General features: G+C 36.8%; 1 protein-coding gene across 3 annotated transcripts in view; it reads left to right on the top strand.

The window, feature by feature from the left end:
• The window catches only part of HGF (hepatocyte growth factor), a 53,644-nt gene that overhangs the window by 3,300 nt on the left and 22,708 nt on the right, over positions 1-27,636 (top strand). For 2 of the 3 annotated variants that reach the window (XM_079303044.1, XM_079303046.1), the window contains exons 2-7: positions 9,014-9,179; positions 13,870-13,982; positions 14,580-14,694; positions 18,738-18,880; positions 20,560-20,680; positions 25,385-25,503. In XM_079303044.1, the coding sequence (XP_079159170.1) occupies positions 9,014-9,179; positions 13,870-13,982; positions 14,580-14,694; positions 18,738-18,880; positions 20,560-20,680; positions 25,385-25,503 (777 nt within the window). The remainder of the gene's footprint in view (positions 1-9,013; positions 9,180-13,869; positions 13,983-14,579; positions 14,695-18,737; positions 18,881-20,559; positions 20,681-25,384; positions 25,504-27,636) is intronic. The other variant, XM_079303045.1, reaches the window with a different exon arrangement.

Below are 27,636 nucleotides of genomic sequence, written 5' to 3'. Positions count from 1 at the left end.
TATTCTTATTATTCAGTATTCTTGGGAAGTATTTCTTTAATAATGCTCATCTAGTGAAATTAAAAATTACTCTTTAATCAAAGCAACAAGTATATTGGCATGTTGCAAAAGCGTGAATGTTAAAGATTTATGTAAATTAAAGATACATTTTTCTGCGAGAGGACTGTCAGCCAAGTATGTTTATTTAAATTTATTTAAAGCAAATTCTGTAGTTTGGATGATCTGAAGAAGTTGCTAATGAAGATGTGGGAGTTGCTCTTAGTTCCTATATATAATTATCACTTAAAGAAAAATAAAATCAAATCCCATAGTCATAATCGATTTTTGAATGCTGTGTATTCCTGTGGTCTGCATAGCTAAGTATATTTTAAAAAATTAATGTGAATTATACTTTCCCATCCCAGCTGTAGATAATCATTATACTATATACTGTCAACAAAGTGAAATGATACTGTGCCAGTTGGAAGAGTGTATTCCTTCTGTTTAATGGAATCCTTTTGGTGCTCAGTGCCAGGGGCTGCTTGTTTTGCTCTCACATGTAATACAGCTCTTACCCTGCTTAACAGATTTTCTGTTTCTATTAATGCCATTTTCATAAGCAACATAGCAGGAGAATATAGAGTTGAAAGACATGGGATTAAAATGTTGCGTAAAACTCTGGAAAATTGACCACTGAAGTCAAGGAAAGGAAAGCCTCTTATTGGAGGAGCTCATCTGTCATTATTGTAATACTTCAGCTGAGGCCAGGGCTGGAAGGGAAATGTGCAGTCTCCCTCAGAGTGCAGAATTTCTCCCTTTTGGATCTTTATGCTGAACATTAGTTTGCCACTTAAGCATTTCAAACTTTTCCAAGGAGGTTTGAAATCAGGCTAACTGGGCCTCTTTTTGAATAAAAGCATGACGTGGAGAGAAAAAGCATTGCCTTGAATTTTTTACAATTATCTGTACTGGGTGAGTGTTGGAATTTCACTTTCTCCCCATCAGCATTGAGGTGGGGTGGAATGGTGGAGACTGGAAGGCAGCACAGAGGTGAGAATGGATTGATCATGGGGGTGAGAAAGGATTGATCTCCATGCTTACTTGGGAAGCAAGTATAGTAGGACAACTGCCATAATGCAAGCAAAATTTGAATCTTGCTGTGGGAAAAGTATGGCAGCTGAAAAGAACAGAGCAGAAGGGATGAGGACATCCTCACCCCATCTTGTGTAGGTTTTTGGGGCAGTGCTCTCAGAGGGTTGCAGAGCTGTTTCTGAAACTGGTTAGTACCTCCATGCAAAGCATCACTGTGGCGAAGCAGAGCTGGGAACGTGCTCCAGATTAGTCAAATGTGTTGGCAAAATCTAGCTGTAGCTTTCAGTGGCTTGTGGGCCTCCACCCATGTGCAGTCTGATGAGCCCAGCCGTGCCTGGCAGTCCTCGGTGCTGCTGGCCCAGCTGGGACTGGCTGCTCCCTCTGTCCCCCCTCAGCTCCAGATTTTCCTATGACTCGCTGCCTTGGCCAGCAGCACTATTTTTATGTATACAAGATGCAGCAGGGCTCTCACCACTCCTCACAGGGGCTGTTTTGCTGCCCTCAACCATCTGTCATTCTTTGTTTTGCCCAGTCCCTGCCCTGCCTACTTGTGCTTTTCTCCTTGGCCCTTGCTGCACGCCCAGAATTCAGGTTGGCTGGGGCACCATCACAGAGGAAGGGCACAACGTGCTGGGTGCCTTGAAGGGGATGCCAAGTGCTTGTAAAGACTGTTGAATGCAATGGAAAATGGTGGGGATTTAATACTTGTGCACAGTGCATAAGAAGACAAATCTTACAAGGGGAAATCCTCTCAGCAATTTAGCCAGAGGTTAGATACAGTAAGTCAGAGTACAAACTGCAGCACATTTGTTTCTGCCAGTGGGTCCCAGCATCCTGCTGAGCAGATAACCTTTTCTTGGAAGGAAAAGAGCTGTCCATTTGCTGCTGCCATCCAATTTTAGAATATATCAGTTGTTAACATTATCCTTAGCTCCTTGAGCTTTCATTCTGACTAGAGGAGCGGGTTCCAAAGGCAGGACTTAGCATAAACATGAAGTTGGGTTCCCAGTTACATGGCAGTCTTTGCAGTTGCTAATAAGGGTGTGTGGGTGTGTGGTGTGAGTGGTAATGTAAAGCCAAAAAGAAATATCTTTCTGCATTTCCTGAATCTGCTCAACAACTAGACTGAGAGCCAACGTAGAAATACGGAAATCATTATCTATTATATATAAATATGGTATGGATAGTTACATACATTTCAAACTACTTTCTAAAAATTGTATGTTTTTTCCCCATGAGGCTCTTGTGCCAAGAAAATTAATTTCAGAAGTTAAAACATTCACATCATCCTCCAGGTACTTCTGAGAAACTGTTTAGTTTTGACAAGTTAGAGATGCCTCCTTAGACAGCTGGTTTTATTTTGGTGACTTTCCATCTACACAGCTGACTGCAGATTTTATGGGTATGGTTGGTAAACTTCTTTTACGCCAAATTATTGTCTTACATAAATAGTGGCATTAAACTTAATCTGGCATTTTAAGCCTATCCAATCTACAAAGTTGTTTTCTTGGGCACAACTCAGATTGTTCCAGTTTCTCATTATGTTGGTATGCCTTTCTTCCTTTTTTTTTTTTCCCCTTTTCCACCCAAATTAGAAGTCATTTGGAAAAGGTGTTCACTTTTTGCATTCTAGCCAGGAATCTGGATATTTCTGATACTGAAGGAAAGAAGAAAAATTTAAAGTAGATGAAAGTAAGTTAAAAGTGTTGAGCATCGATTTTCTTTTTGTCAGAGTGACTCTGTTATGACTTAAGAGATAAAATTGCCTTCAATGTATTTACTGAAAAGTGCTTTCTAACTGTTCACACAGATAACAATATCATGATGACCCTATTAATGATCTTAGTATCAACATTCATCTTTAACCTCCTTCCTTTTATTTCTGTGGCCACACTCTTAACTTAAGCATGTTGTATCCAAAAGCATTTAGTGACATCTACTTTCACCATCTGGTGAAGATTGGGTCTGTTTGTTTGTTGTTTTTTTTTTTTTCTTGATGAAGCCAGTATATTTATTATATACTTACTTACTTTATTATACTAAGGCACACACCAGAATGCAGTGTACCCTTGATGTTTTATATCCTTTAAAAAGTATTGTCTTGGAAATACTTAATAGAATATAATTATCATATATCATATGATTCATGATATATCATATCATTCTATCATATTTAATAGACAAACTTCTCACTGTATTTGCATACTGGTTTCAACCCATATATGATAAGAGCTGTTCCTTTTTACCAAACCCTGTTCACTGAGCTTGTTACACAAGTTTTGCCAAATGCTATTTCATGCATATACTTTGTTTTTAATTTTTGTATTGAATTGTCAGTGCTTACACTGTGACAATGCATTGTTTTGCAGATTTTTACTTTGCACATTTTTTTCCCATTCAGAAACTTAGAATATAAGTTACCATGCATTTTTTATCAAGTATGGTGTCCCCTGATAAAATGTTTGATATGTTTATTGTGTTGAACTGTGCTTTCCTACATTTATTTCAGGTGTGTTTAAAGTTGGAGATTTATTCTTTTTCTTTTTTTTTTTTTTTTTTTTTTTAATTAAAGGTCTTTCATATGATGATAGATTTCTGAATTCCCATCCCATGTGCCCAACTTTTAAATCACATGATATTCCTCTCATATTTTTTTTCCTAGGTCATTGGGAAAATCCAGTTTATTTTATCTTGCAGTAATGTTTGTTTGCAAAATTAAATTAATAGCTAATCTCATTTTAGTGTTCTGACCTGGTTATCAATTATTACACAAATAAGTCAGTCTCTGATTAGTCCATCTGTTAACTGCCCAAGGTCAACTGACTTAATTTCATTACAAACATCATGCAAAAAATGAAACAGAGATCTGATAAGTCAGCTGATACTAAAGAAAGTGCCTATGTCTGTTTTACATTTTTGAAATAGTTCTGTCACTTTATGTGACTATTTTTCTTCACTGGAATATATTTTGAAACCACAGCTTCTCCATGCTTCTTGCAGAGCACGTGGACCATTTCCCTCTTTTAAATATTTCTCCTCATGCCAAGTTATTTTGTATTTCATTCTCCATTTGGAAGGACTGCAGTTGAGTCCTGCAGTTCTCTGACAGCATCTGCTAGTCTAAGAAATTCAGGTACCTTAATTTTCTTGACTTATTTTCCCATAGATTTAGTTGATCTCTGACATCTTGCAAACAAAGAACAGTGATGATTTTACATGAGTATTCATATTCTTTTAAAAACTGGGTGTTATAGAAGGTCCCCACACAGCTGAAACTCAAACAAACTTAAACTGTTGTTTAGCTCAACAAAGCAAATAAATAGTAAAACGCTGAAGTTCTGCAAGTCTAAACAAATAGAAAAGGCAAATATAACTCAATTACAAAGCACCAAATTTTCATTAATAATCTCAATTTAAACATAAATATTTAATATAAATGTATTTATCTTCCCATTTGGAAAAATCTGATGTTAAGTTGTGATGGTTTTGTTCTGTATGATAAAGTGGGATGCAAAATTAGAAACAAAAGGAATAAGCCTTCTTACACTATCAGGAGACTTCAAGATGTGTTTCTTTAAGAAAGTACTCACTTTTGCTTAGACTAGAGCGAAATTTGGAAACCCTGGAAGCTGACATGCTGAGTGCATCATAACTGGTGTTTAATAAAAGATTTGTAGAGTCTGTAACAAGTCCATAGAAGTAGAGATTTTTCTAGGGGAGGCCGCCAGTATGCTCCAGTTGTGCTCTGTAAGACCATAACTTTGCAGCCTAAGATGTACATCTTCATTAGAAAGAAACTGGAGTGGTGGAGGAAGGAGAAAGGGATTACCAATGAAGCAGATAAATTCAGGTAATCTCCTTGTAAAATTTTATAGTAGATAACACAAGTACTGTTTTGGTCTCATTATTATGAACAAAGGTGAACTTTGGGTCCTATGACAACCTGTATGATATTTTGATTATGACAGAAATGATACTGTATTTGCTGTATTAGGATTTTTACTACTAAATAGGTTATACAAAACCAAATAATTTTGTAATGAGGCTAAGACTTGAGGGAGTAAAATTGCTTAGGTTTTTGAATTCTAAATAAACTGAAATTAAATTCATGCTGAATTTCTGTACTATCATATATCTCAGTGTCAGATTAATTTTATTCTGCAAGGTGTAAGTTTTGATTTGGGACCCGGAACATAGTCAGGTAGTTTCAGAACTGACTGATGTGCTCTTTGGGAGGCCCAAAGCCCTTTTTTGGTGTGAGACATGAGGAGAGAAGGAAAAAAAGAAACTATTTTGCTGTCAATTTTCTAACAGCCCAGTGATTACAGAATAACTGGAGAGAAAGAGAAATCAAAATACAAACACCTTTGCCTTTTCAAACCTGTTTCTCTTGTTAATCAAGAAATTGTCTTTCTGTGATATTGCATTCTGTGGCTTCCATTGTTCACAATTCTCTGTCTTACTGATCCTGTTTTGTATAAATATAATTAACATTAAAGTTAAGCAAGTTCTAGAATATGGGCATTGTAACTCAGTAATGAGTTTTCTTACAAAAATGTTGCAGAGTGTCAATTTTCTTTATCTCTGATTATTGAGATTATTTGACATGGACTGGAACTTCTCCAAGAGAAGGTATTGTTGGAAATCTTTTCCTCCAGGTGTCCTATAGTTTGAGCAGTCTCAGCCAATGATTCTTGTCTGAAACGACTGTACAGAAACCTCATTTAAAAATGTAGTAAGGGAACAGAAAGGTGAGTTCTTGTAGCTTCAAGGCAAATGTCCTTCCCTGTGCAATATCTTTTTTCTTAAGTAAATATTTAAAGTATTTTATGAAATTGGGGAACATCAGCAGGGAGACTGTGGAAATCCCAAATGAGATTATGGAGCACTTGTCCAATGGCTGCATCCTACTAGAGCAGATGTGTCAGTTCCCATTCTCTAAGGCACTGACTGAGCTCTTCTCTTTTCTGTCCAACTTCATGTTAAGAAACAGAAAAAGGCACCATCCTCACCTTTTTGAAGGTTTTTTTAAGTGGACTGAAGAAATATTTTTAGTTAGTGGCTGTTTCTATTGAGGAAAGAAATGTTGGTTCATATTTGACTGGATTCTTTTGTGTGTGAATCAGCTGCTAATATTTTCAAATTTAAGTGGAATGTCAGATTTTCTTGGTAATGTGATATGAAACTACAGGAAACATGAGAGGACATGGCCCACAAAAAGAGCAGAATCCTGATTAATAAAAGTTTAAAAAATTGAAATGAATAGCAATCACAAATTAGTTGCATTTCTATATCATACTGCATTCTAAGCTTTAATGTGGAGAATGCCTAAGGCACTATTTAAGATTTTTTTAATAAAGGCACCTAATTTGAATCTAAAAGAATATTATTTTATATATATTTTGTTGTGAGAATTGTTAAAGTAGTACTTTGCATTATTCTGATGTTTCTAACAGTCACACCACAGATGCACTTGGCCCTTTGCCTCTTGGATTATAGGCAAGACATAGAATGTTGTTGTTTGAAAGCTCAACTAAATCAGGCTGTTATGAATTGCTAAATGCAAGATCAAACCCATAATCCTCTTTGGACAACTGCTAGGAAAAGAAGAACAAAAAGAAAAAGCAGAACTCTCTACCATATTTTTCAGGCAGAGAAGAATTTCTTGATTTTTTAGATCATATTCTTGCATGCTGGCCGGTGAGTTTAAGAAGCTGTTATCATTGGGAATTAAGATAATAGCACTTATCAGTAGATGGGAAATGTTATTATCAGGGACTGAAAGAAAATACTTTGATATTTCTCTACAGATTCTTACCACCACTTGACATAAAAGTCTTGGCTGACACAACATAAAACTAACAAGTGTGTCTTGGAAGATAATAGTTTGAGAAATACACCACAAAAGCTTTATAGAAGATTTTTTTTTTTTCTGTGGTTGACTTAAAGGGCAAATGTAATCCTTTTTTGAAGTACTTTGGCTCTATCACAGGTACAAAAAAAATAAAGCAGCTTCAATGTAGACACAATTGTTTCCAGTAACAGGATGCAGATCCTTTAGATGAGAACATTATCATAACATTTCTCTTAGCAGTGATTTATTTTGGGTTAATGTGAACTGCACAAATAGAGGGCTGAAAATGCTAAAGAGATCTGACACAAGTCCCTAAAACAACACCAAAATTACGAGCATTTGATTTTTTAATCAAGACTCCTTCATGTAATAATAATGACATTTAAAGGTAAATATTTTTTTCTTAATTTTTTTCGTGATTTGGATTAAAATTGTGAGTTGTTAGATGCTGAAGAGTAGCATAGTTGACTTCCATTAGTTCAAAAAGAAAGAAAGAAAGGGGGACGGGGTGAAGATTATTTTATAGGGATGTCACAGCAGAGATATTCTGCTTCTTTGTTTTTCTTCTTTTTTTTCATAGCTGAAGCTTGATGACATCTAATGTAAATGTCTTTGTCATATTTCTAGGTGTCTTAGGGATAACTCACCACTGAGAGGTGTGATTTAGCTGAATCTGGTGAAAATGTGAACTCAATTTTCAGCATGGAAGTTCTGCATAGGGAACACCCTAAGCCCTCTTTGGTTTTTCAGTATGTGGAGCTGTCAGTAACTCCTCCAGAGCCTCAGCTATTGCAATTTATTCTGAGCTTCTGCAGAGTGCACCAAGCAACACTTCACTGGCCTAAGTGCAGCCTGCACGTGCATGAGGATCTATCCAGAGCACTAGGCTGAGGTTTTATCAATTGGAAAAACTCTGACGGAATTTATAAATTGAACCTGAACATTTGTGTTCTATTATTGTTGCAGAGTCTGTAGAGAAAAATGAAAGGACAGCTGTGAATACAGTTACATGGAAATAAGTTATGGAAAATACTATTATCTACTTTGTAAACTAGGGAGGAATTTATTCACCTAACCTTACATGGATAATCCATCTAATCCAAAAAGATCATCTGGGATCACTGAGTGAAAAAGGAGAAATAGATCCACAGGGCAATTTATTCTCCCTGTGTTAACTCATCTGACAGAATAGGGACAGTTATTCTCCAGATGTGCTCATCTGTCTTCACAGACAATGGAGTAGCCTTCACTGGCAGATTGGCTTTCATGGAATTCAAAGTAAAAACATAAATAAATATTGAGAAAATTCTGGAATTTTCTTGCAGATATCAAAGACCTTTCCTCTTGCACTTTAGCCAAACATCTCTAGCCAATCTTCTTCCCTCCATTTTATGCCTCTTCCTCTGGGCCTTACAACAGAGACATGGAAACAAGATCATTGTGTTCATTTATGCAGGAATCTTTGCAACACTGCAGATTGTTTCCATGCTATGGCCTCTGTTTGACTTTATAAACGTTTTTATGAGCTAACAACTCTAGTCAGTCACACTTAGACTGGACACAACATCACACTGAGACATCATTGGAGCAGCAAGAGGACAAATTATTATTTTGTGCCACTTTGAGAATCCACTTCTCTTCACAATTTATGATAAATGCATTAAGAACAGGTTTTTGCATTCAGCAAGTGATAATCTTTTTCACTTGAGTTTTTCATACTTACAAGGTCTCAAATAATTATCAGGGATATTTTGCAGGCTCTGAAAAAAATTTACTAACAGTGAGAAACTTTCAAACTTTCCTTTTACCATTTTACAGCATTATGTAAATGTTTATTTGAAACTGGTTTTGCTATATTTCCTACCTATTCCTATTTTGGTTTTAAAAATGGAAATCACTGTCTAAAATAATCAATTCTTCTGCAGTATATGCTTATAGCCTATTTTTGTAAGATTCTCTATGCTTAAGGTACTGAAGATGCTGTAATTCCTAGAAAATGTTATCCTTATCTAATGCCATCTTTAATCTAAGCATTCTTCTTAACAATGTGGTTTTGGGGTTTTTTTCTTCTTTGCTTGTTTTTTTTAGAGGGTAAAGGAAAAAAGAGAAATCCTCTTCATGACTTCAAAAAAACAGGAGAATTGATGCTCATTAAAGTAAACAAAACACTGGAAGTAAAAACGAAGCTGTTAAATACCACAGAGCAATGTGCAAAGAGATGCAGCAGGAGCAAGGGCCTTTCCTTCACTTGCAAGTAAGTTATATATATATCTCTTTTGTTTGTTTTTTTTTCCCTAAGGAAACATGTATAATAACCTTTGATCGAAGATCTCTCTGTAATTGTCCTCAGTGGTAGCTTGTACCAAGAACAACCTAAAGATGGTGTTTTTTTATTTCAGTGATCTTGCTCTACCTGTCCAGTGAGTGCCAGTCTTTTCTGAGGCTTCATCTGAGTTGTCTGTCTTCTTAGCTTGTCTAATCTGTAATCTTTTCCATAACATAGCTGAAAAAATGTACTCATGTTAAGATGTGGATGACTTTGTCTGCAATACAGCATTAGGTGAGCATTTCTGAGATTTTTATGTTTCTCATAAAATGGTTATTGTCACACATCACAGCTGCAGTATTTCAGCACCACTTCAGACCATATTCTGTCTTCATTCTTTGCACATTACTGCTGCTGAAATCAATGAGAACCTCACACACGGAGCACAGATACACTCACTGCTGAAGTTCACTGGCAAATACTGAAAATCTGATACAATGGAATCAAACCTGGGCTGTGGATAGCTATCCTTCAGCATCTGCTGTCTCTTAGAAACATCATGCAGCTGATTGCTTGTCTGCCTTGTACATATTCTCTACTATTCTTTGGAACAAATCACTATAATTTTTCTGATGTGTTCATCTTATATGATCCCCCTGGCCTCTCTTAGTCTGGACTGTTAGCAATCAATGAAAGGCCATGGATGCAGAAGGATCTTGGAGAGAGTGGATGACTTGGGGAGTGGAGTACTGGGCTAAATGTGAGCCTGAACTCGAAATACAAAATACTTTTGACAATTGTTGCAAATGGAAGCTGGATGAAATATGCCAACAAGAGTTATTCCTTGGTAGAGAAGGTTCTTAACTGTGATTAAGTTTTTCCATAAACCTTTAATTCCATTGTTGCAACATCTTGTTTGTATCATTCTGTACTCTGACTGTTTGTATGTGTAAATAATGAGCAGAATTAACTTTTCTCAGATAAAAATATTTTCCAGGCACTAACATTTTTCACGTGGTACAAACCACTCCTTTCCCTATCAGCAGAGCTTCTATTGGTGTCATTGCCAAGAGGATCAGGTTGTATTCAATATAGCAAGACACCCTTGAGTTCTGATGAGCAGCAACAAGGACTATTGCAAAATTAAATATCACATTATAAAACAAATTCTGAATAATGCCAAGCAAATAAAAGTTCTGTATTCTAGCATCAGTTTAGGAAAACTTTCTCAAGCCACTTGTAGTTGCTCTAGATGCTGTCTTTTGTGTTCTGAAAACACAAAGCAACTTAATAATTGTCTTTTATAATAAAATTAGTATCTAGAATCTCAAAATTTTTAAAATGTTTTCATGTTTTATAGATTTTTTTTTTAATGGTGCCTGATGGATATCTTAGGTGGCAATTTGCCCTTTAATGAATCAATACATCAACACAGAAAAGACATGAGGGACTTTTGAAAGTACAGCTTGGAAAAGCCCTGCTCACAGATAACAGAATGGCAATCTGTTGTGCAATTACTTTGCACTGAAAATGGAGAAGAATTACAGATCCTGATGATCTCTGAATTCCTGTTTTCCCTGGTGGGCTTTTAGCACAGAAGGTGCTGAAAACCTGCTTTAGCAGTAGAGGTGTAGGTGATGAGGTCTTGCCTGTGCTACCACTATGCACAGAGTGCATGGGATTTCTTTTCTGGGATCTCAGAACATTCTTGTGGTTTCCCTTTTGGCCCCATATGGGTCCTGTTGTGGTGTGAACTGTTCTTTGATGCTACTGTAAACACATATTTTACATGTGTTCCCTTATAAAGGATCTAGTGTTTACTAATGTTTCCCTTTTATTCCTGGGATCCCAGTCTTTAGCTTCATATCAGCACATGGTTACTACAAGGTGAAATTTGCTGCCAACTTAAACGAAAACCAATTAGCTTCCTGCCTGCTGCGGGAGCATTCTAAAATAAGAAGTAACACAAAATGACATTTTAAATGCTTGAAATATGAGACTGGAAATTTTCTATGTTTATTGACATTTTCATGGCTTGATTCTTACACTTCATATCCATGCAGCAGTTTATTGCTTGGGTCACAGCACTAATGTTTTATTTTCTGTATGCAAGCTTTATTTAAGAATTAAAAATTGAATTACTTTGTAACATAATTGTGACGATAGCACTGGGAGCAACAGCATCTGTGTCTGTGCACTGTGAGGTACACAAGCAGGAACAGTGTTAGGCTTCTTTTTTGCCAGAAAGTGGTAAAAGTAGCAGATTTCAGTCACTGCAGTCACTGCAGACTTCTAAAGGTTCAGGTGCTCCTTATTTTGTGGAGGGGGAAGGAAATTAAGACAACTTTCTATTTCTTCATTATATATTTATGTATCATTTGCAAGTAAATTTTGAGTATCTTATTGATTAATCATTTATCCTTGCTGTTTTTACTCTAACACTTTTTTTTGTTGAAGTTAATATATGTCACTTGTCAGAAGAGATATTTCCTCTATTCCCTTGCTGTCATGCTTTCACAGATCTTGTTCATTTCTGAGTAACAAGATCCTTATCTAGACTTGTTTCTTTTTCATAACATTCCTAAAATCCTCCATCAAAGAACTCCTTAGGTTCAACTACACCATGGTATTGATTTCATAAATCTCTGTGCCTCATTTTCTGTCTTCTCTATCAGTTTTATCAAGCTGCTGCTACTGCTGGACTGTTCTATTCCTTTGTTTCACCACCCTTTGCAGTCCAATACTCCTTCTGTTTTCCTACAGTTATCCTTTCAGTTTTTCCCACTAAAAAATCAATATATTTACTATTTTATTTGCTATACAGGTGATTTTTGCAGGTGTGTCCCTTCCTCAGCTGCAGAGTTGTCACTGTCTTATCCTTTGTTATCAGCTTGGAGTGTCTGTATTTTCACAGGAAGGGATTTCAGTATAGACAACAGAATTTCAGTACCTGATAAGAAAATTAAAATCTACAGACTACCTCAGTGCAAAGAGAGAAAAAAAAATGTGATCGGCAGTATCAGTAGAAGAAAGTCCAAGAATTTGCTCAAATATGTTGATTTTGGAGGTATAAAAACCCTTCAGATTTGGATCCAAGAAAAGATTTTTACAAACTTTTATGTGCAGAAGTGGTTGAAGCCAAACTGGAAAGAAACCAAAAGGCAACTGAAAGGCAAAAACTGAAAGAATAGTTTGTAAACAGTGCATTCTGCATTCCCACTTTAGCAGGGAGGAGCGGAAACGAGAATGTAATTGGAAAGGCAGGAAAGGTCAAGGATATTTTTGTGAGTGATGGAGTTAGAGGCTCTTGGATATGCTCGAATTTGAGAATCAGCCAGAAGAGAACAGAAGGCTGCACAAGGGCAGAGGGATGAAGGTTAGCAGGTTGGAAAGATTTGGAGTCAACAGAGTAGAGAGAGCATTTGGATGAAAAATCTGTTTGGTGATGGAAACGATAATGAAGAAGATGTTTGAAAGAGAGAGGACTGGGGAGATTGGATAGGATCTTGCAGCATTTTTAACTGAAGCCAGCAAGATCTCACACGGAAAGCTTGTGTGGTGAATTAAATGAAGATCAAGGAAGTTTTTTTGGAGAATGTAGTGCTGAAGAATATGGCATAGCCAAAGTATGGATGAAGTGTAAGAAATCTGTGCCACTCTTGGGTATTATCAAGTAGTGTTAAAATGTCTTCTCAGATCAGAATACAATATCTCAGAAGGTGTGGGATGAGTGACAAAAATGTAGATTTTCTGTTAGGTTAGAGGAAATAATGACAGTTATTTGTTATTTGGTTCAAATGAAAAATTAAGGAAAAAGCACCAGTGTAGTTTTGGTTTTTTTAAATTTTATTTTTATTTCCTGATGGAAAAACTTGCTCCCTCTAAGGTGGTCAATTTTGGTTTTAAAATCCTTTCAAATATTTTACCCATATTTAAAGACTATTCTTCCAAAACTGTTACAGGAGAAAAAGGTCTGCTTTTTTCCTATCAGGTATTGAAAGAGTGTTTTTACTCTGTGAATTTGTCTTTTTTGCCCTCCCCCATATCTAGCCAATTCAGCACACATCATAGTCACTCCTAGAAGATAGTTAAAAATAAGAGAAAAAACAACTGACCAAAAGTGAGCAAGGACAAACTCTAGGTACACTATCACAGTTTATTTTATTAATAAAAATAAAAATAAAAACAAAAATAAAAATAATCTTGTTTTTAAACAGGTCAGTTGTTGTAGGCAAGAAACAGATTCCTTGTGCTTGAATTTTGCTCAGTCCATCAGTTTGAGACACCTAACTATTACAGAGGCATATTGTAAGCATAGCAAAGATAATGTTTCTGTCCTCATGGCTTTTTTTTTTCCCAGAGAGCAGCATAACTGAGGACACAAATTCTGTCTCAGTCACATTTATCTAAGTTTTAAAATAAAGATCTTTAATGACAAGGGAACTTTTAGATTAGTGTGAACAACCAAACTGGTATTTAATGTAATGACCACATCAATTTAATTTCTTTGTTTCTTTGCTCTTGTCAGCACAGTTGTGGGTTTAAATAGTAATTTGGACTGTTTCTCTGACTTTCCCAGTAAAAATAAATCTGATGTCATTGCATGCTCCTTGGCAGGCCATGTGTCATTATTATAAACCACACAGAGATTTTTTTCTCATCCAGATTTTCTTTGCAGGGCCTTTGCTTATGACAGAGTTACAAAACGGTGCCATTGGTTATCCTTCAACAGCTTGACAAATGGTGTGAGAAAGAAGCAAGACCATGCGTTTGATCTGTATGAAAAGAAGGGTAACTGATTTATTTACAGATTTTGTTTTTCCAGCTAGGGAGGGGGAAAAAAAAAAAGCCTGAGGTCAGTCAGTGTTTTTTTGGCTGTAGGAACATCCTGGGCATGGGTGTTTTTATGTATTTTGAAAGCTTCATCCTACAGTTTTATTTGCACATATCGTGGGGTTTCTGTCATGCAAATTTGTCTACATACTTGCTGTTGGTCAGTTTTCCAATCTACATATTTACATTTACCATCATATGTACTTGTTACAGTTTTGTACTTCAGTTTACTACTGAGCAGCTCAGTTTTATGAGCTACCATTTATTACTTAATGTTGCTCTTATTTACCTCGTTAATGAGTAGGATACTCAAGTCCTTAGACATGGAGTTTTGTTTAATCAGATACATTGGAACATTTCCAGGATATTTTTCTTGGGGGGGCGGGTCAGATAGTGATCAATATTTTAAAAAAAAGACAGGAGTGTATGTCAACAAATATGTAGTATTTTGAAGAATTAAGTATGTAAAGGCTAATAAATATGTTACTTTTATGTGAAAACAGATTATGAGTTTTAGCTTTAAGTCCCTAATTTTCTTCTCTTTTGTTTCAATAGATTATGTCAGAAATTGTATCATTGGAAAAGGAGCAGACTATAAAGGAACAATATCTGTTACCAAAAGTGGTATCCAGTGTCAGGCCTGGAATTCAATGATCCCCCACGAGCACAGGTAAGAGTTCAGGAGCAGAGACAATGGGAATAGTGCCCAGACAGCTTCCATAAAGCATAAGAATTTATGGGAAAACTAACCTTAGACAACAAAATCTCTTAGGAATATTCTTGCCTTTCTCCAAGAGATGCCATTCTCCAGATCCCAGAAAATCCATATCTTGGATTTTCTCCAAAAAGGTCTCTCTTAATGCCAGCCTGTGTGTCTGTATCTCTTTCTTTCCTGTGTTGGGGGGTTTTTAGCTGCTTAGATCCTTTTGATCTCTTAGCTACTGGTAAAAACAAAACATCTGCACTATTTCAGCCCAGGGTCTGGAAGTGCATCATTGTTTTCTAATGGACTACCAAGGAACTAACAATTTTGAAAACCACATTGATAGGAAGCAGGGGATATTAGGCCACCTATTTGCTTAGTGTATAATATTGTTAGTATATTTTGCATAGATTCTGTCAATTCTCTGTTGTTTATAGAATATCTTAAACTCCATGGAGCTTGGACCAGGCAACAAATCCATAGAAAGGACTGAAGAGGCTTTTGAAATCCTTAGTTTCAGATCATACAAGCAATAACTAAAGAATGAGGGAGCATGTACAGGACTTATCTTTTCAGATTAGGACCTGGTACAATGAGAAACTGAGGCCAAACCTCTACCTTGAGAGTAAATCTAGTTTAACTCTGTTGGCTAAGGAAAAAGAGAAGAAAGCCAAAACCTGAAGCCAGTAAGAGTAATGGTAAAAACAGATTCATCCCTAGCAAATGTTCCCAAAAACCAGTAAAAGGACTACAAAGTACTGGTCTCCTCTTTAACCACTTCTCTTTAAACATTTCTGTACTGGCTTTAGCCATGCAGATAATAAAACTTCAAGAGACAAAACCAAAATATCCTTCCACCCATAGGCTTGCTGTCCACATTGCTGCCTTTTGCCCCGGACTCCCAGGGACAGCAATTTGTTTAGGAGGAGCCAAACTGGAGATTGCTGGTGAGGAACTGGGCTGTGCACTGCTCAGTCCTGTCCTGACCAAATCAATCCAGTGTGCAAGAGGATATCTTGGAACAACATTAAAAGACAAAGGATAGTTGAGTTCTGCCCTCTTATGATGTGTTACAAAGCTGAGCCTCAGGCTTGGACTTACTGGACTTGGCTCTTGCAGTATAGACAGCAGTGTCTGCTTTTTAGTTTGGGACCAGACCTGTTCTTAACTGGGAGCCTGCCATAAATACCACCAGAACCCAAAGCAATGACTTCTTGAGACTCAACACCTTGAAGTATATATCTTCATCATTCAGAAGTGAAAGAATTCTAACTCATTATAACCAAAGCAAAGATGAGCATTTACTCTACATAATATGCATGTGACTTTATATAATTAGAGAAAGTAAAGTGTCTGGATAGCACAAATTATCACTAAATTGCATTTTAATACATGGCATACACAGTTTAATCCAATGCATTTGGACAGCCACTCTTCTATGATGAATTTTATGAGAGTGGCTCTTCTCCTGCCTTGTGCAATAAGTTTAATTTTTCAAAGGTCACCGGATAAATGAGGTGGCTGCATGCTAATTTTGTTTTTCAACATCAGAAAATATGATTTCATCATCAGAGACATGAAGGAGGTGGGAAGAAGCAGACAGTAGTGGTGTGTTTGGAACTTATTAGTACAAAAGATTTAGCTTTTTAGGTCAGTTTTTCTCAACAGCTGATTATCACAAAGTGCCATTGGAAAATAAATCCCTTCTTCATATTTAAGGGAGAAATGCATTTTAATGATTTTTAATTATATTTCTAGGAAGAATTGAAATAGCTTGAGCATTTAAACTTTTGCTTCAATCTAGCAAGTTATATTTTTATTTATTTGTACTCCCACAGAACACAGAGATTCCCAGCAAAACCCTACTTTCTATTATTGTCATCTCCATCCTAGTATAGATTTTAAGACTCTTACAGAGTTTTAAATTTAAAAAATCCAATGAAAAAAGTTCTCAAAGAGAAATGGTCAAAAAAGAAGACCAGTGCTTCATAGACTCTTGGCTAGTTTCCATGGCTTTTTTTGTGGTTGAATCTGTTTTTACCATTAGCCTTACTGGCTTCAGTTTTTGGCTTTTTTTCTTTTTTCCTTACCTAATGTAGATGAACTAAATCATCAGTTTTAGGAGTGGTCCTTTCTTCCATTTCTGGGTAAGATCTCTACTGCAACTCATCTTTTCCTCTCTCAAGAATGTTGCTTCAGTACCTGTTGAAGCCATCTGTATATCTGACCCATCTTGCTGCTCATTTAGACTTTTTAGTGCTACTCATTTAGACTTTTTGGTTTTTTAATGCTCTTACAGGATATCTGTATAATTTGAGATGCCTTTTTCCTATATTTTCTAATAAGCAGAAAAATTAAACAGAATATTCTAATATTCACTGACACACCAATTTAACCCAGGTTGGAATGTCCCATCAAAAATGTTTGCCTGAGAGTCTTTAAGTAAAAAGAGTTTAAGATACTTACATTATAAGAGAACAGAAGAGACACCAATCTTAGAGGCAACAAGATTGATACAAAATTAATCTCTTCAAGCACCAAAAATAAAAAAGCACCTCTATGGAACGCTTCCACATTGTATTGACTAGAATTACAATGTGGTTAACAACGTTATTTTTTACTTTGGTTAGTTCAAGTATTTCATTCATTAGAATAAAACTTGAATTAAATGTCACATGTCAAAATTTTCTCCTTGCTTCTCTCTCTCAAAACACTCAAAAAATATTAGATATTTTCAGAATAAAAGGTGCATTATTTATTATATTCCCATCATAACTTAAATACTGATTTAAAAAAGGGATTAAAATCTTATAAATTTCAAAATTAAATAAATAATTAAGCTCAGTTACAAGTTTTATGTGATCCCCTATGTAGTTAGCCCAGTATATCAATTAACAAAAAAACCTTTATGAGACAGATCTCTGATTTTAAGGTGTTTCCTAACTGTATAGATTTAGCTGTTGTTTAGCATTGATGCAGTGTCACTGATAGAGAAATGCCACTGGCTGAGTCTGCAATGTGCAGCCTGAATGGGGTCATGAGTGGCATTAAAATAGATCAGTTCTGAGGTTGAGTTTCTTATTATGGGGCTAGCTGCTCCTTACTTTGTGGGGTAAATAAGCTAGCATTACTTTCATGTGTAAATATTTATATATCTCTTTATAAACTCTGTGTGTGTGTCACTGTGTATGACATTGTTTCTCTAGATTTAAGCCCATAGCTTTAGAGATATCTGAGAAGAAAACACCTTGACTCTGGACATTTTAAGTCAACTGAGGTGCTGTTAAATATGTGAACATATATAATGCAATTATAAGTGAGTCTGTAAATAGCAGACCCTAAAGTGACAACAGGCTTGTGGCAGAACATGAAGGAACCCAGATAAATGGCACCTGTGGAAATCTCGTGTGCTGAAATGCAAAGCAGCCCCCAGTTTCAGGCAGGGAAAGCCTCCCAGTGAGGTGTAGCACAGGCTTGGTCACACCTGCATGCTGCTGATGATCAGTTCTTGCTGCTGCCTGACCAGGGATGCAGAGTTTTCTCTGCTTGTGGGTTTCACAAATTAGGTGATCTCTGAGCCCAGCTGGACCTGCTGTATGTGCCAACATGCACAGGTAAGACAAGCCTCACCTGGCTACAGACCCAATCCACTCCCATGCACCCAGAGCTCCTGAAGGAGAATACAGTGCAGGCTGGCAGGGAGTGTGGGACTGCCTCTGGCTCTGCCCTGGATAGCTGGTTCTGGACAGCTGAGAGATGGGAGTAAAACTCTCTGGAGCACGCTATGGGCTAGACAAATTGTCCCAGATTTAGGCCATTTAGGTTGAGCAATCCCAACTGAAGATGTGTATTTGTGTACGGACAGATATTTGGGTGTGTGCATTTGCTTAGGCAGGGTGGAGGGAGAAGGAAGCAGAAATGTGATTGTTTCTAACTGTTTGTAAAAATAGTATGATTAACCCCAACATTTGCATGCTCTTATACTGTAATGATTGTCATTTTAAAACTAGCTTTTTGCCTTCGAGCTATCGGGGAAAAGACCTGAGGGAAAACTATTGCCGAAACCCCCGAGGGGAAGAGGGAGGCCCCTGGTGCTTCACCACCAGCCCAGAGACACGACACGAAGTTTGTGACATCCCTCTCTGCTCAGAAGGTAACCAGCACAGCTGAAAGCTGCCTCTGCTCTGCTCACAGCAATCACTTGCTCACAGCCTTTAGAGAAAGAATGGGTGATTTCTCAGCGAGAGTAACTCATACAGCAAGAAAATAAGTTGTTAGAGGAAGAGGAGACCTTGTGGTGTTCCAGGTTTCAGGCTCAGGTATTTCAGGTTATGGAGAAGTTTGAACAATTAAGTTGTGCTGATCACAGAAATGTGACCCTTTTTTTCTGCTTGTCTAGTCCATAGTGAATCCATTAACAATTTCAGTATTACCATGTGATAAAATCATCTAGTGCCATTCCATGGTAAAATCAGCTTTTCGTCTTCTTTTTGATGAAAATATAGATACTGGATTACAAGATGAAAGCTTAAGATAAGCATGCATTTTGCTTTTTGAATAAATACTGTAAATAAGTAAAACTCTGCAAATCCAACCCCATTTGACTTTCAAGTCACAGAATTTGAAAGACACTTACATGCACCATTGCATTTGTTGACTTTTAAGTTATGTTCACCTCCAAATGAAGCTCTTATATCTTGCTAATCAGCCAATTCAGTTCCAGTCAATCAGCCTATTTAAATCTTCAAGATAGGATGCCTTTAATTTTCCTGCTCACATGTCACATGCAATAGCTAAGCTGTCCTTAGGAAAGGGAGAGGGAGGGAGTGAAGGAGGGAGACAGGGAGGGAAAGAGGGAGGGAGAGAGGAAGATAATGAGGAATAGAACGATTTACAAAGAGCTTGAGAATTTGCTAAAATGTATCATTTAAAGATTAACTGGTGTGTACTTCAAATGGGATATTTGACCTAGAGCTCACTTTAGGATGGAGGCTTTGGTAGCTAATGTTATGTGATATCTGTAATTCCATAAAATAGTATTTTCTAAATTATCCTTTCTTACAATTTCTCTAATTAGGGAGTACTTGAGCAGTTTGTCTTCAGATAATTCTGGTGAAATTGTTTTATATTTTCAGACCTTTCATTCTAAATTTTGTTCAACAATACTTTGAAATTCCTTTGGTAATTTTTGCCCACTCTCCCTCCATGCCCCCTTCCCACTTTCCCAACCAGGACTGAAAATGTATCTTAGTTTAAGCTGTCAAAACCCATTATCATCAACAAGATACAGTATCATACATAGCTGAAAGTGCTGTGTATATAAAGAGACATACTGTACTGCACTGAAATTGGGATTCTTCCAATACTCTGTATTTAATCTTGTCTTGTAATTATACTGTGACTTAGAGATTTAGAAAAAAAATGGTGCTTAATTAGATAGTATCACCTTCAAAAAATGCTTCTCCCTTAGCAATGTGTCTTTCAATAACCATAAGTCAGGTCAGTAAAAGACTGATAGGAGCATGAATGCCTCTAGTAGCTCCCCTCTAGCTGCTTCAAAACTGTAAGTGTCCTATAAAGTGATATCAAATTTAAGCATGTGGGTTAGGGCTAACAGACACAATTATATTCCAAAGAATATTACACATACCAATCCAATAGAAAGATACCACTTATTAATACCTCTTTAAGTTGGTATTGTGATATAAGAGCAGGAGCACTTTGGATTTTGTCGTTGTTATTGTTGATGATCTTTGGTTTTGATTTTTTTTTTTTTTTTTGATGGTATAAGTCATCAGTGTATTACATGACTAGTGTCTATATTTTTCCTAGTTGAATGCATGACCTGCAATGGAGAGAGTTATAGAGGGCCAATGGATCACACTGAGACAGGCAAGGAGTGTCAGCGCTGGGATCTTCAGAGACCACACAAGCACAAATTTCGTCCAGAGAGGTAACCTCTCCTCCCCCCCAGGCAAGGCCATGTGGTCATAATTTGAAAATTACACACATTCTGGAACCAGCTGAGCAAAACTAGCATTAGCTCAACTGAAATTTATGGATTTCACCAGTTTAGGATGCTTGGGCTCCTGGCCCATGGTGTAGGCTAACTACTGACACGGTGAAGATGCAGGGTGGGGAGCAGAGGCTGTTTTGGGCAGCCCTGGTTACATCCCGTGCCTGACTAGTGTACTAATGCTGCTATTGCTTTAATTGATCAAAAATTAATTCCCAATTCATTGACAGTAAATAATTAACCTCTGAATATTTCTGTTTATATTGATATGCAGCTGCAGTTAGCTCAAATACCTTAATCACATAGTAAATGATTTAAAGTAATAAATTTTTGTTAGATTTCTTAACACAAGTAATGAATATAAACTTCCAATATTGTCAAATAACAATATCTTCCTTTTTGCAGTATTGAAAAACTTTAAAGCTATAGGTGACCTTCCATTTCATTCACATTTATTATCCAATTTGTTTGACCAACCTGTTTGTCCACTACATCTGTTCTTTCACTCTGGGAAAGGATTTAATCATTCTGTTTAGCATTTTATGATCACTGATTTCTTTATTAGGCTTTCTATAATTTTTTTTTAAATTTAGACACTGATTCAGAGTGCCAAAAGTTGAGTCAGAAATAGCAAGACACATTTCATTCCTGTTAGGGTTTGTCCTACAGGGCCAAGTTCACCCAACTACAAAGGGTCATCTATAATACACACTTCTGAAAATGTTGTGGGAGGGAAGGGGTGGGCATGGGTTAGGCCACACAGGAGGGGTCTCTGTTCATCTTAAACCGGACTACAGCTTAATTTTAGTTTTATCTGGATTTTGGATTTACTCCATTTATGTATTGTTTTGAATAAACTTAGACTGCCAGATGAAGCCTACAAGAATCAACAAAATCAGAATGATTACCACCTTCCACTGAAAGTATCTTTTTATATGCTAAAGTGTTTCACCAAATAAAGCATTATTTTTATTGTAAGAAATATGGGTACTGGTAGATTTTGGAAAGCCTGATGATTCAGCAAAATGTTGAGGATCTGCACTTTTGGAGTTTATGTGGTATAATCTGGCTTTTTCCCTTGTCTTGGATGATCTGCTCCATGAATAATAGCAGGCTATCCCATTGTTCTGCCACAATAAATATTTTGTATTAGCAGAGTGGGACTGAAGATAATCTGTTTCTGAGTTTTGCCATGCTCTTACTGTGTATTCTAAAATAAGTCAAAGAAACAGTTTTGTTCCTTGGGAGTGAAACATTTATAGAACTCCTGGGTACAAACAATAATAATTTTACTGTCAGGAGGAAATTTCTTTTTTTTTCATTAATTCTGATTGTTTGCAAAATGAATTTTCAGACTAACCACAGTCTTTCGAACAATTGTCTTCCTCTTTGAAATAATTCCTTCTGAGAACATCTTCTCGAGAATTTTCAGACAGTAATAAAGTGTTTTTTTTTTTAAATCAAAAAGCACCCCCTCCAGATTGAACTGACCTGTATGAACTTTCAGAAGAGTAATGTAGTCCAGCATACTTCTGATATATTAATGTTACTTAGCTCAGTGAATGGTCACTAAAAGTAGCAACAATTATACTTTGATTTTACCACATTTTTAAAATGCTGTAGGTTTTGGTTTGCTGGGGTTTTGTTTTAATAGTCATGTAAGTTGAAAATAAGAGAAAAGGTCTGGAAGAAATGACCCACATCAGTCTCTAGGGACAATTACAGTATATCAGCCAGGTGTAATGTAAATAACCTGGAAACCAGAAAGGATTATCTGGACATGTTTAAACCTATTTTCATTTATGTCTTCATGAGTTGCAATGATGAAGAAAAGGAATAAAGATGGTAATCTTTCCAAATGCACCAGTCTTCATGCTGTTGGACAGTGCTTTTGGCTCAGGGAAAATGGAGATCACTTTTCTGTCACCTCAGTGAATTGTTCCACGTTGACTCCCCTCAGAGTCAGTTACTGTCTGCCCAAGCAGCTCCTGCATGGCCAATTTTTAGCTATTAGTGGATGCAGAATTATATTCTGAAACTCCACTTCTCTTGTGCACTCCTCACAGGCACAGTTATGCCTCAGGATGGAAGGAAGACCACTGAGGATAATGGCTTGGGCATAGAGCAGCAGAAGGGGGAAAAGTTTTTTCTTCAAACTCAAAGCTCAAACTCAAACATCCTGTGAAAATATTTGTTACCTGGGGGGAAGTAGAGTTGAAGTGTATCACAGGAGGTGAATAACTGCAGATATCATTCATTAGTACCCTGGTTTATATCTCTTGTATTAAAGTTTGCTTAATAAAAACTCAAATTTCCAGTCCTACATGAGTTAAAATAAACAAACAAACAAACAAACCACCAAAAACAAAACAAAGGGGAAAAGAAATTTTGGTTAAGAGCTTTTGATACTAAGTTTTTTATTTCCAGGAGAGCTGAAGATCAACATCTGTCTCTTTAAAAAGACTAAATTTTATCTCTTTGGCTAATACTTTCCTCCCTTTTCTCTAGAAACTGAGATAAAGTTTTGATTTTGACACCAGATAGCATCTTGCTACTTTATTTCAGTTCTGGTAGTGATATACAGCTACTGCTGTTTCAAAGAGGAAAACACAGAAATATATAGAATTCTGGAAGATCGTTGACACCTTGGGCTCTTTCTTAGGTCTAAGAAAGGGGTCTATGCCCAAATGTACTGGGGAAGGAGGAGTGTGCACAACAGAGACAGCTCTCAGGAATCCTGCATAGCCTCACTGTTTAATTGTGTGGAACAGTTTGAAGCCCTGTTATTTATATTATTGTTAATATTTGTTTCTTAAATATATTACTTTAAGGCCTCTTAAAGTCCTTTTTTATAGCAATTGTTGCTTGCTGGGTATGAAGGACGGCAGAAGCCTCCCTGAATATTGGGGGAAGAACTGACTGGGGAGCCTAGTTTTGCTTTAGAAAAGCACAAGTAGATCTAGTAGATGAAAAGATAAGGCTCACAGGCACTACTCTATCCCATTAAGGCACTCAAAGCTTGATCCTGGAAAAACATCACTACCTAAGTTTTAATTAGTAAATAACACATTTTTTATATTCTATGGGAACATGCCATATAATATTAGGAAGGATGGAACATTCAGTGCAAAGACAGGCATTTGTACTCTAGAATATGAATTCTTTATATCAAGAGCTTCTTTGAATGTTTTTTGTGAGCTGTGACTGCAGATACTTTGCATTCCTGGACTCACTTTGGTTCTTGGGTGCTAGCATGCACTTTGTGCATTATTTGACATGGAATGTGCTCCACCAGCACCAAGGCTCATCACTGCACTTTCTGTGAGGCCAAACCCATATAGTTTTCTGCTGTATTATTAGCCCATTAACTATTTTTTTTTAAAACCCTTGGACACAACTTGCTCATTAGTTTTCCACCTAGCATGAAACAGGGTACTGTTGCTAGATCAGAAATTACTACATTCTTGTCTGCCATTGAATTCTGAGTTTGGTGAGGTTTCTCCTTGGTTGTTTTGTTACCATTTTGTTTTTGGCTTTTTTTTTTTTATTTTTTTCTACTTAAATCTTATCGTTGTCCCTTGTATAGTTGAAGTAACCTGACTTTTCATAAGAAATGGGAGATCAAGTTGCAAATGAGTCAAAATTAGCATGATCATTTGACAGAAAAAGTATCCTATCAAAAACATCTACTTGTAAATCATATTTTCCTCTGCTTGTGTGAAACACATCTGCTTGCAGTTGTAAATGGATTCAGGTTCCCAGGTAGTTAACTTCATTGTTCTCTTACATACTTTTTGTGTTTCTCTCAGAGGCAAATCTACTTTTTGTTTCTTTTGCAAACACATTTACATAAAACTGAAAGGCCAAGACAATTTGTATTCTCTAAAGAAAAAAAACCCCTCAATGCATTTGTCTCCTTCAAGTTTACAGATGTTAGTGTCATGTATTTATACAAAAAAAACCCCCCTGGATGTCTTGGATATCTGTCTGATTGTCAGTGATGGCTGTAGGAATGTGGAAACACATAAATATAGCGCATTATTATTAAGTCTTAACGAGATAAAGTGAGACAGAAATTATTTCCTTATTTTTTTATCCTTCTTTCTCCCAGTGCTTGAAATGAGGGCATGACCAAAAATGAGCTCTGTTACAAAAATGGAGCTATCATTAGTAGCATAGCTACTCAAAATAGCTTCCAGTTTGAACCCAGGGCTGTTGCACTGAAGAACCTGTTTTTTTAATGAGTCCAGCATGGCAGGCAGTTTTTAGATAATCCACATTTAATTGATCTGTTTCAAAACAAATGAGTGGCTCAAGTGTCTGGTCATTGGTTGACAGACACAAGAGCAAGAATTTAGCAATTAGTGGAACTGCCTATCCGGTACCCTGAGTATTAGCACAGCAGGGAAGCCCCTCACTGGAGGTCCCATTCTGCTGCAGATTTGGGAAGTGTTTATATGTTATTAACTTTCTAACAGCTTTAAAAGCGTATCCGCATCCATCCTACAGGATCAGACCCAAGGTTAATAGGAACCAGTTCTTGTTTGCCTCTGCTGAAGTCTGTCCTTTAAGTACCTTGTAGAAGGCAGTGCAGTGTTGCCAGGAAGGCTTCCCTGACACGTTTCTCATTGTGGTTTGCAGATATCCTGACAAGGGCTTTGATGATAATTACTGCCGCAATCCTGATGGCAAGCCGAGACCATGGTGCTACACTCTTGACCCTAACACCCCCTGGGAGTTCTGTGCAATTAAAACGTGTGGTGAGTTCAAGCAAAATTTATTACTTCCTTTTCCTTTCCAAAATCTGGGCACAGATATTTCAAGCAGTGTAGGACCACCGCTAGTTCATTCATTGCCCTTCACTGGCTTTTAAAATGTAGCTTTCAAAGAGGGTCTCCTATAAACACTTTATATTTAATCTGGACGGGAAATAAGAGTTGTGTGCTACTTATCACTGGAATATGTGTATATCTCATATACTGTAAATTGCATTAAAATCTATGAAAATCAAGAACTAAAAAAGTGGGGACCAAAATAATGAGGATCTCATGTACAGTATTAGTTTGGCCATGTTGGACATTTGCATTATCATTTGAGAGTAGAAGTATAATTTGGTGCATACACACAATCCCCCCTCAGTGTCCTCTGCTAATGAATCTTCACTGCTTTGCAGTTCTAGGCCTTGGGTCCTGCACATTATTCACTCTTGTGCTGAAGATACAATTATTAATTTCCTCATGGGTCTGTCTGCGTTATTCAGCATTCTGTATCAAAGCAGTCCACAGGCAATTAATTTCTTTTCATCCATCAGCTACAAGATGGTGGCATTTGCTAACCACACTTTAGAGACAAGTAATTGAATCAAAGTGGCATGGAGGTGTGCAGCTATTGGATGCTGATTTTGACATAGTCTTGTTCAGCATTTCAGAGCTTACTGGAGCATGTTATGTCTACAAAGTTCAGATCATTGTAACTTTGGTAACAGCTGTGGCTGCTCTATTTTACTGATAATTAGATATCTTAAATGAGAAATAAAGCGACAATGAGGAAGGTAAAACTTGGACATTCCTTGAAAATTTGCACAAAGCAATTTTTCTGGACTTTCATGGTAATGCTGGGGCTAAGACAGATGGGAGAATGAGTTTTGTTGAGACACGCTTTAAACACCCAAGATGGGTGGTGGGGAAGAGGTAACAGCCCTGACATGAAACTTTTTTGTGAGCAGTTGCTGCTTTAAGAGGGATTCTTCATCTTCACTCAGAATCCTTATCAAACAAATTATGCTGTGTTTTCTGCCTGAATCACCAATAATCCAGAATTTTCTTTCTTTGGCTGTTCATAGCTTAGGCCAATTCTAATATCTTGGAGATACAGTTTGGTCCAATCAATTTGTCAATTTTTGAAATCCAGGTGTTGAATAAGAATATTCTGTAACTCCTGATGTAGAGTAATTTATCTTGTTTCATTGTAATTCCATTATTACAAGGTAGTTAAATTGTCAAAATTATTCCACTGTAAAAAAGCAAAATTATTTTGTTACTTTGGGCAACGTCTAATCAGGCTCTCCAGAGACAGAAGAAACATGGCAGAATGGCTGCTTGTTTTGGGTCAGGCACCCATTAACTCACACCCATGTTGAAAGTCTTACCTGTGAATTACAGGACTAATTCATGTCTTTGTATGTAGACTTACTGATAATCTTTGATAAAAGGGAAAGCTCAGACTTCCTCCTTTGTGAACACAGATTGCTTAGCTGTGCAACTGAATCATCTTTCAATTTCTTACTTACTCCATTAAGTAAGAGCTGTTGCTTTGGATTTTTGGCCTGTGTTGGTTTGGGTTTTGTTTTGGTTTGTGGTTTGTTTTTTTTAAACTAAACTGTGCTTCCTACACTTCTCCAATTATTAGATAACGTATGAATCATGTGTAGTGTACTAGAACTGTTCTTTTCCCCTGGTAAATATGCTAGTATTATTAAAAAGTATTCCTAAGTTACAGCTGACTGTTTCACAAATGCAACTTTTATAAACCTTTATCCTTTGGCATTTCCTGAGCTGATGTGTCAGTGTTCTGAGGATTCACATCTGGCTTTGTTGGTCACGTAAGCTTACGCCCCATGCAACTTCCAGTATCTACAATCTGGCCTCAGCCTTATGAAATGGTTGGGTGGGAAATCTCCTGAAAACTACTGGATTATCACCTTTGTCTACCAAGTCATAGTAGAGCCCTGAAGGAAAGGTAAAGATCAAAAGAAAATTAAAAACAACTCCAAAACACAGTGTAATGATTTTCATATTGTGATGAAAGCCTTTTGTCTCATTTCTAGGCAAAAGTTCACTGAAGGAACTAGAAATTCTTTCCTTCAGTTAGAAAGCATATTAAAATCTGTGGAA

This window comes from Erithacus rubecula (assembly GCF_903797595.1).
Source record: "Erithacus rubecula genome assembly, chromosome: 4".
Taxonomy (NCBI): domain Eukaryota; kingdom Metazoa; phylum Chordata; class Aves; order Passeriformes; family Muscicapidae; genus Erithacus; species Erithacus rubecula.
This window is presented reverse-complemented; position numbering and strand designations above follow the sequence as displayed.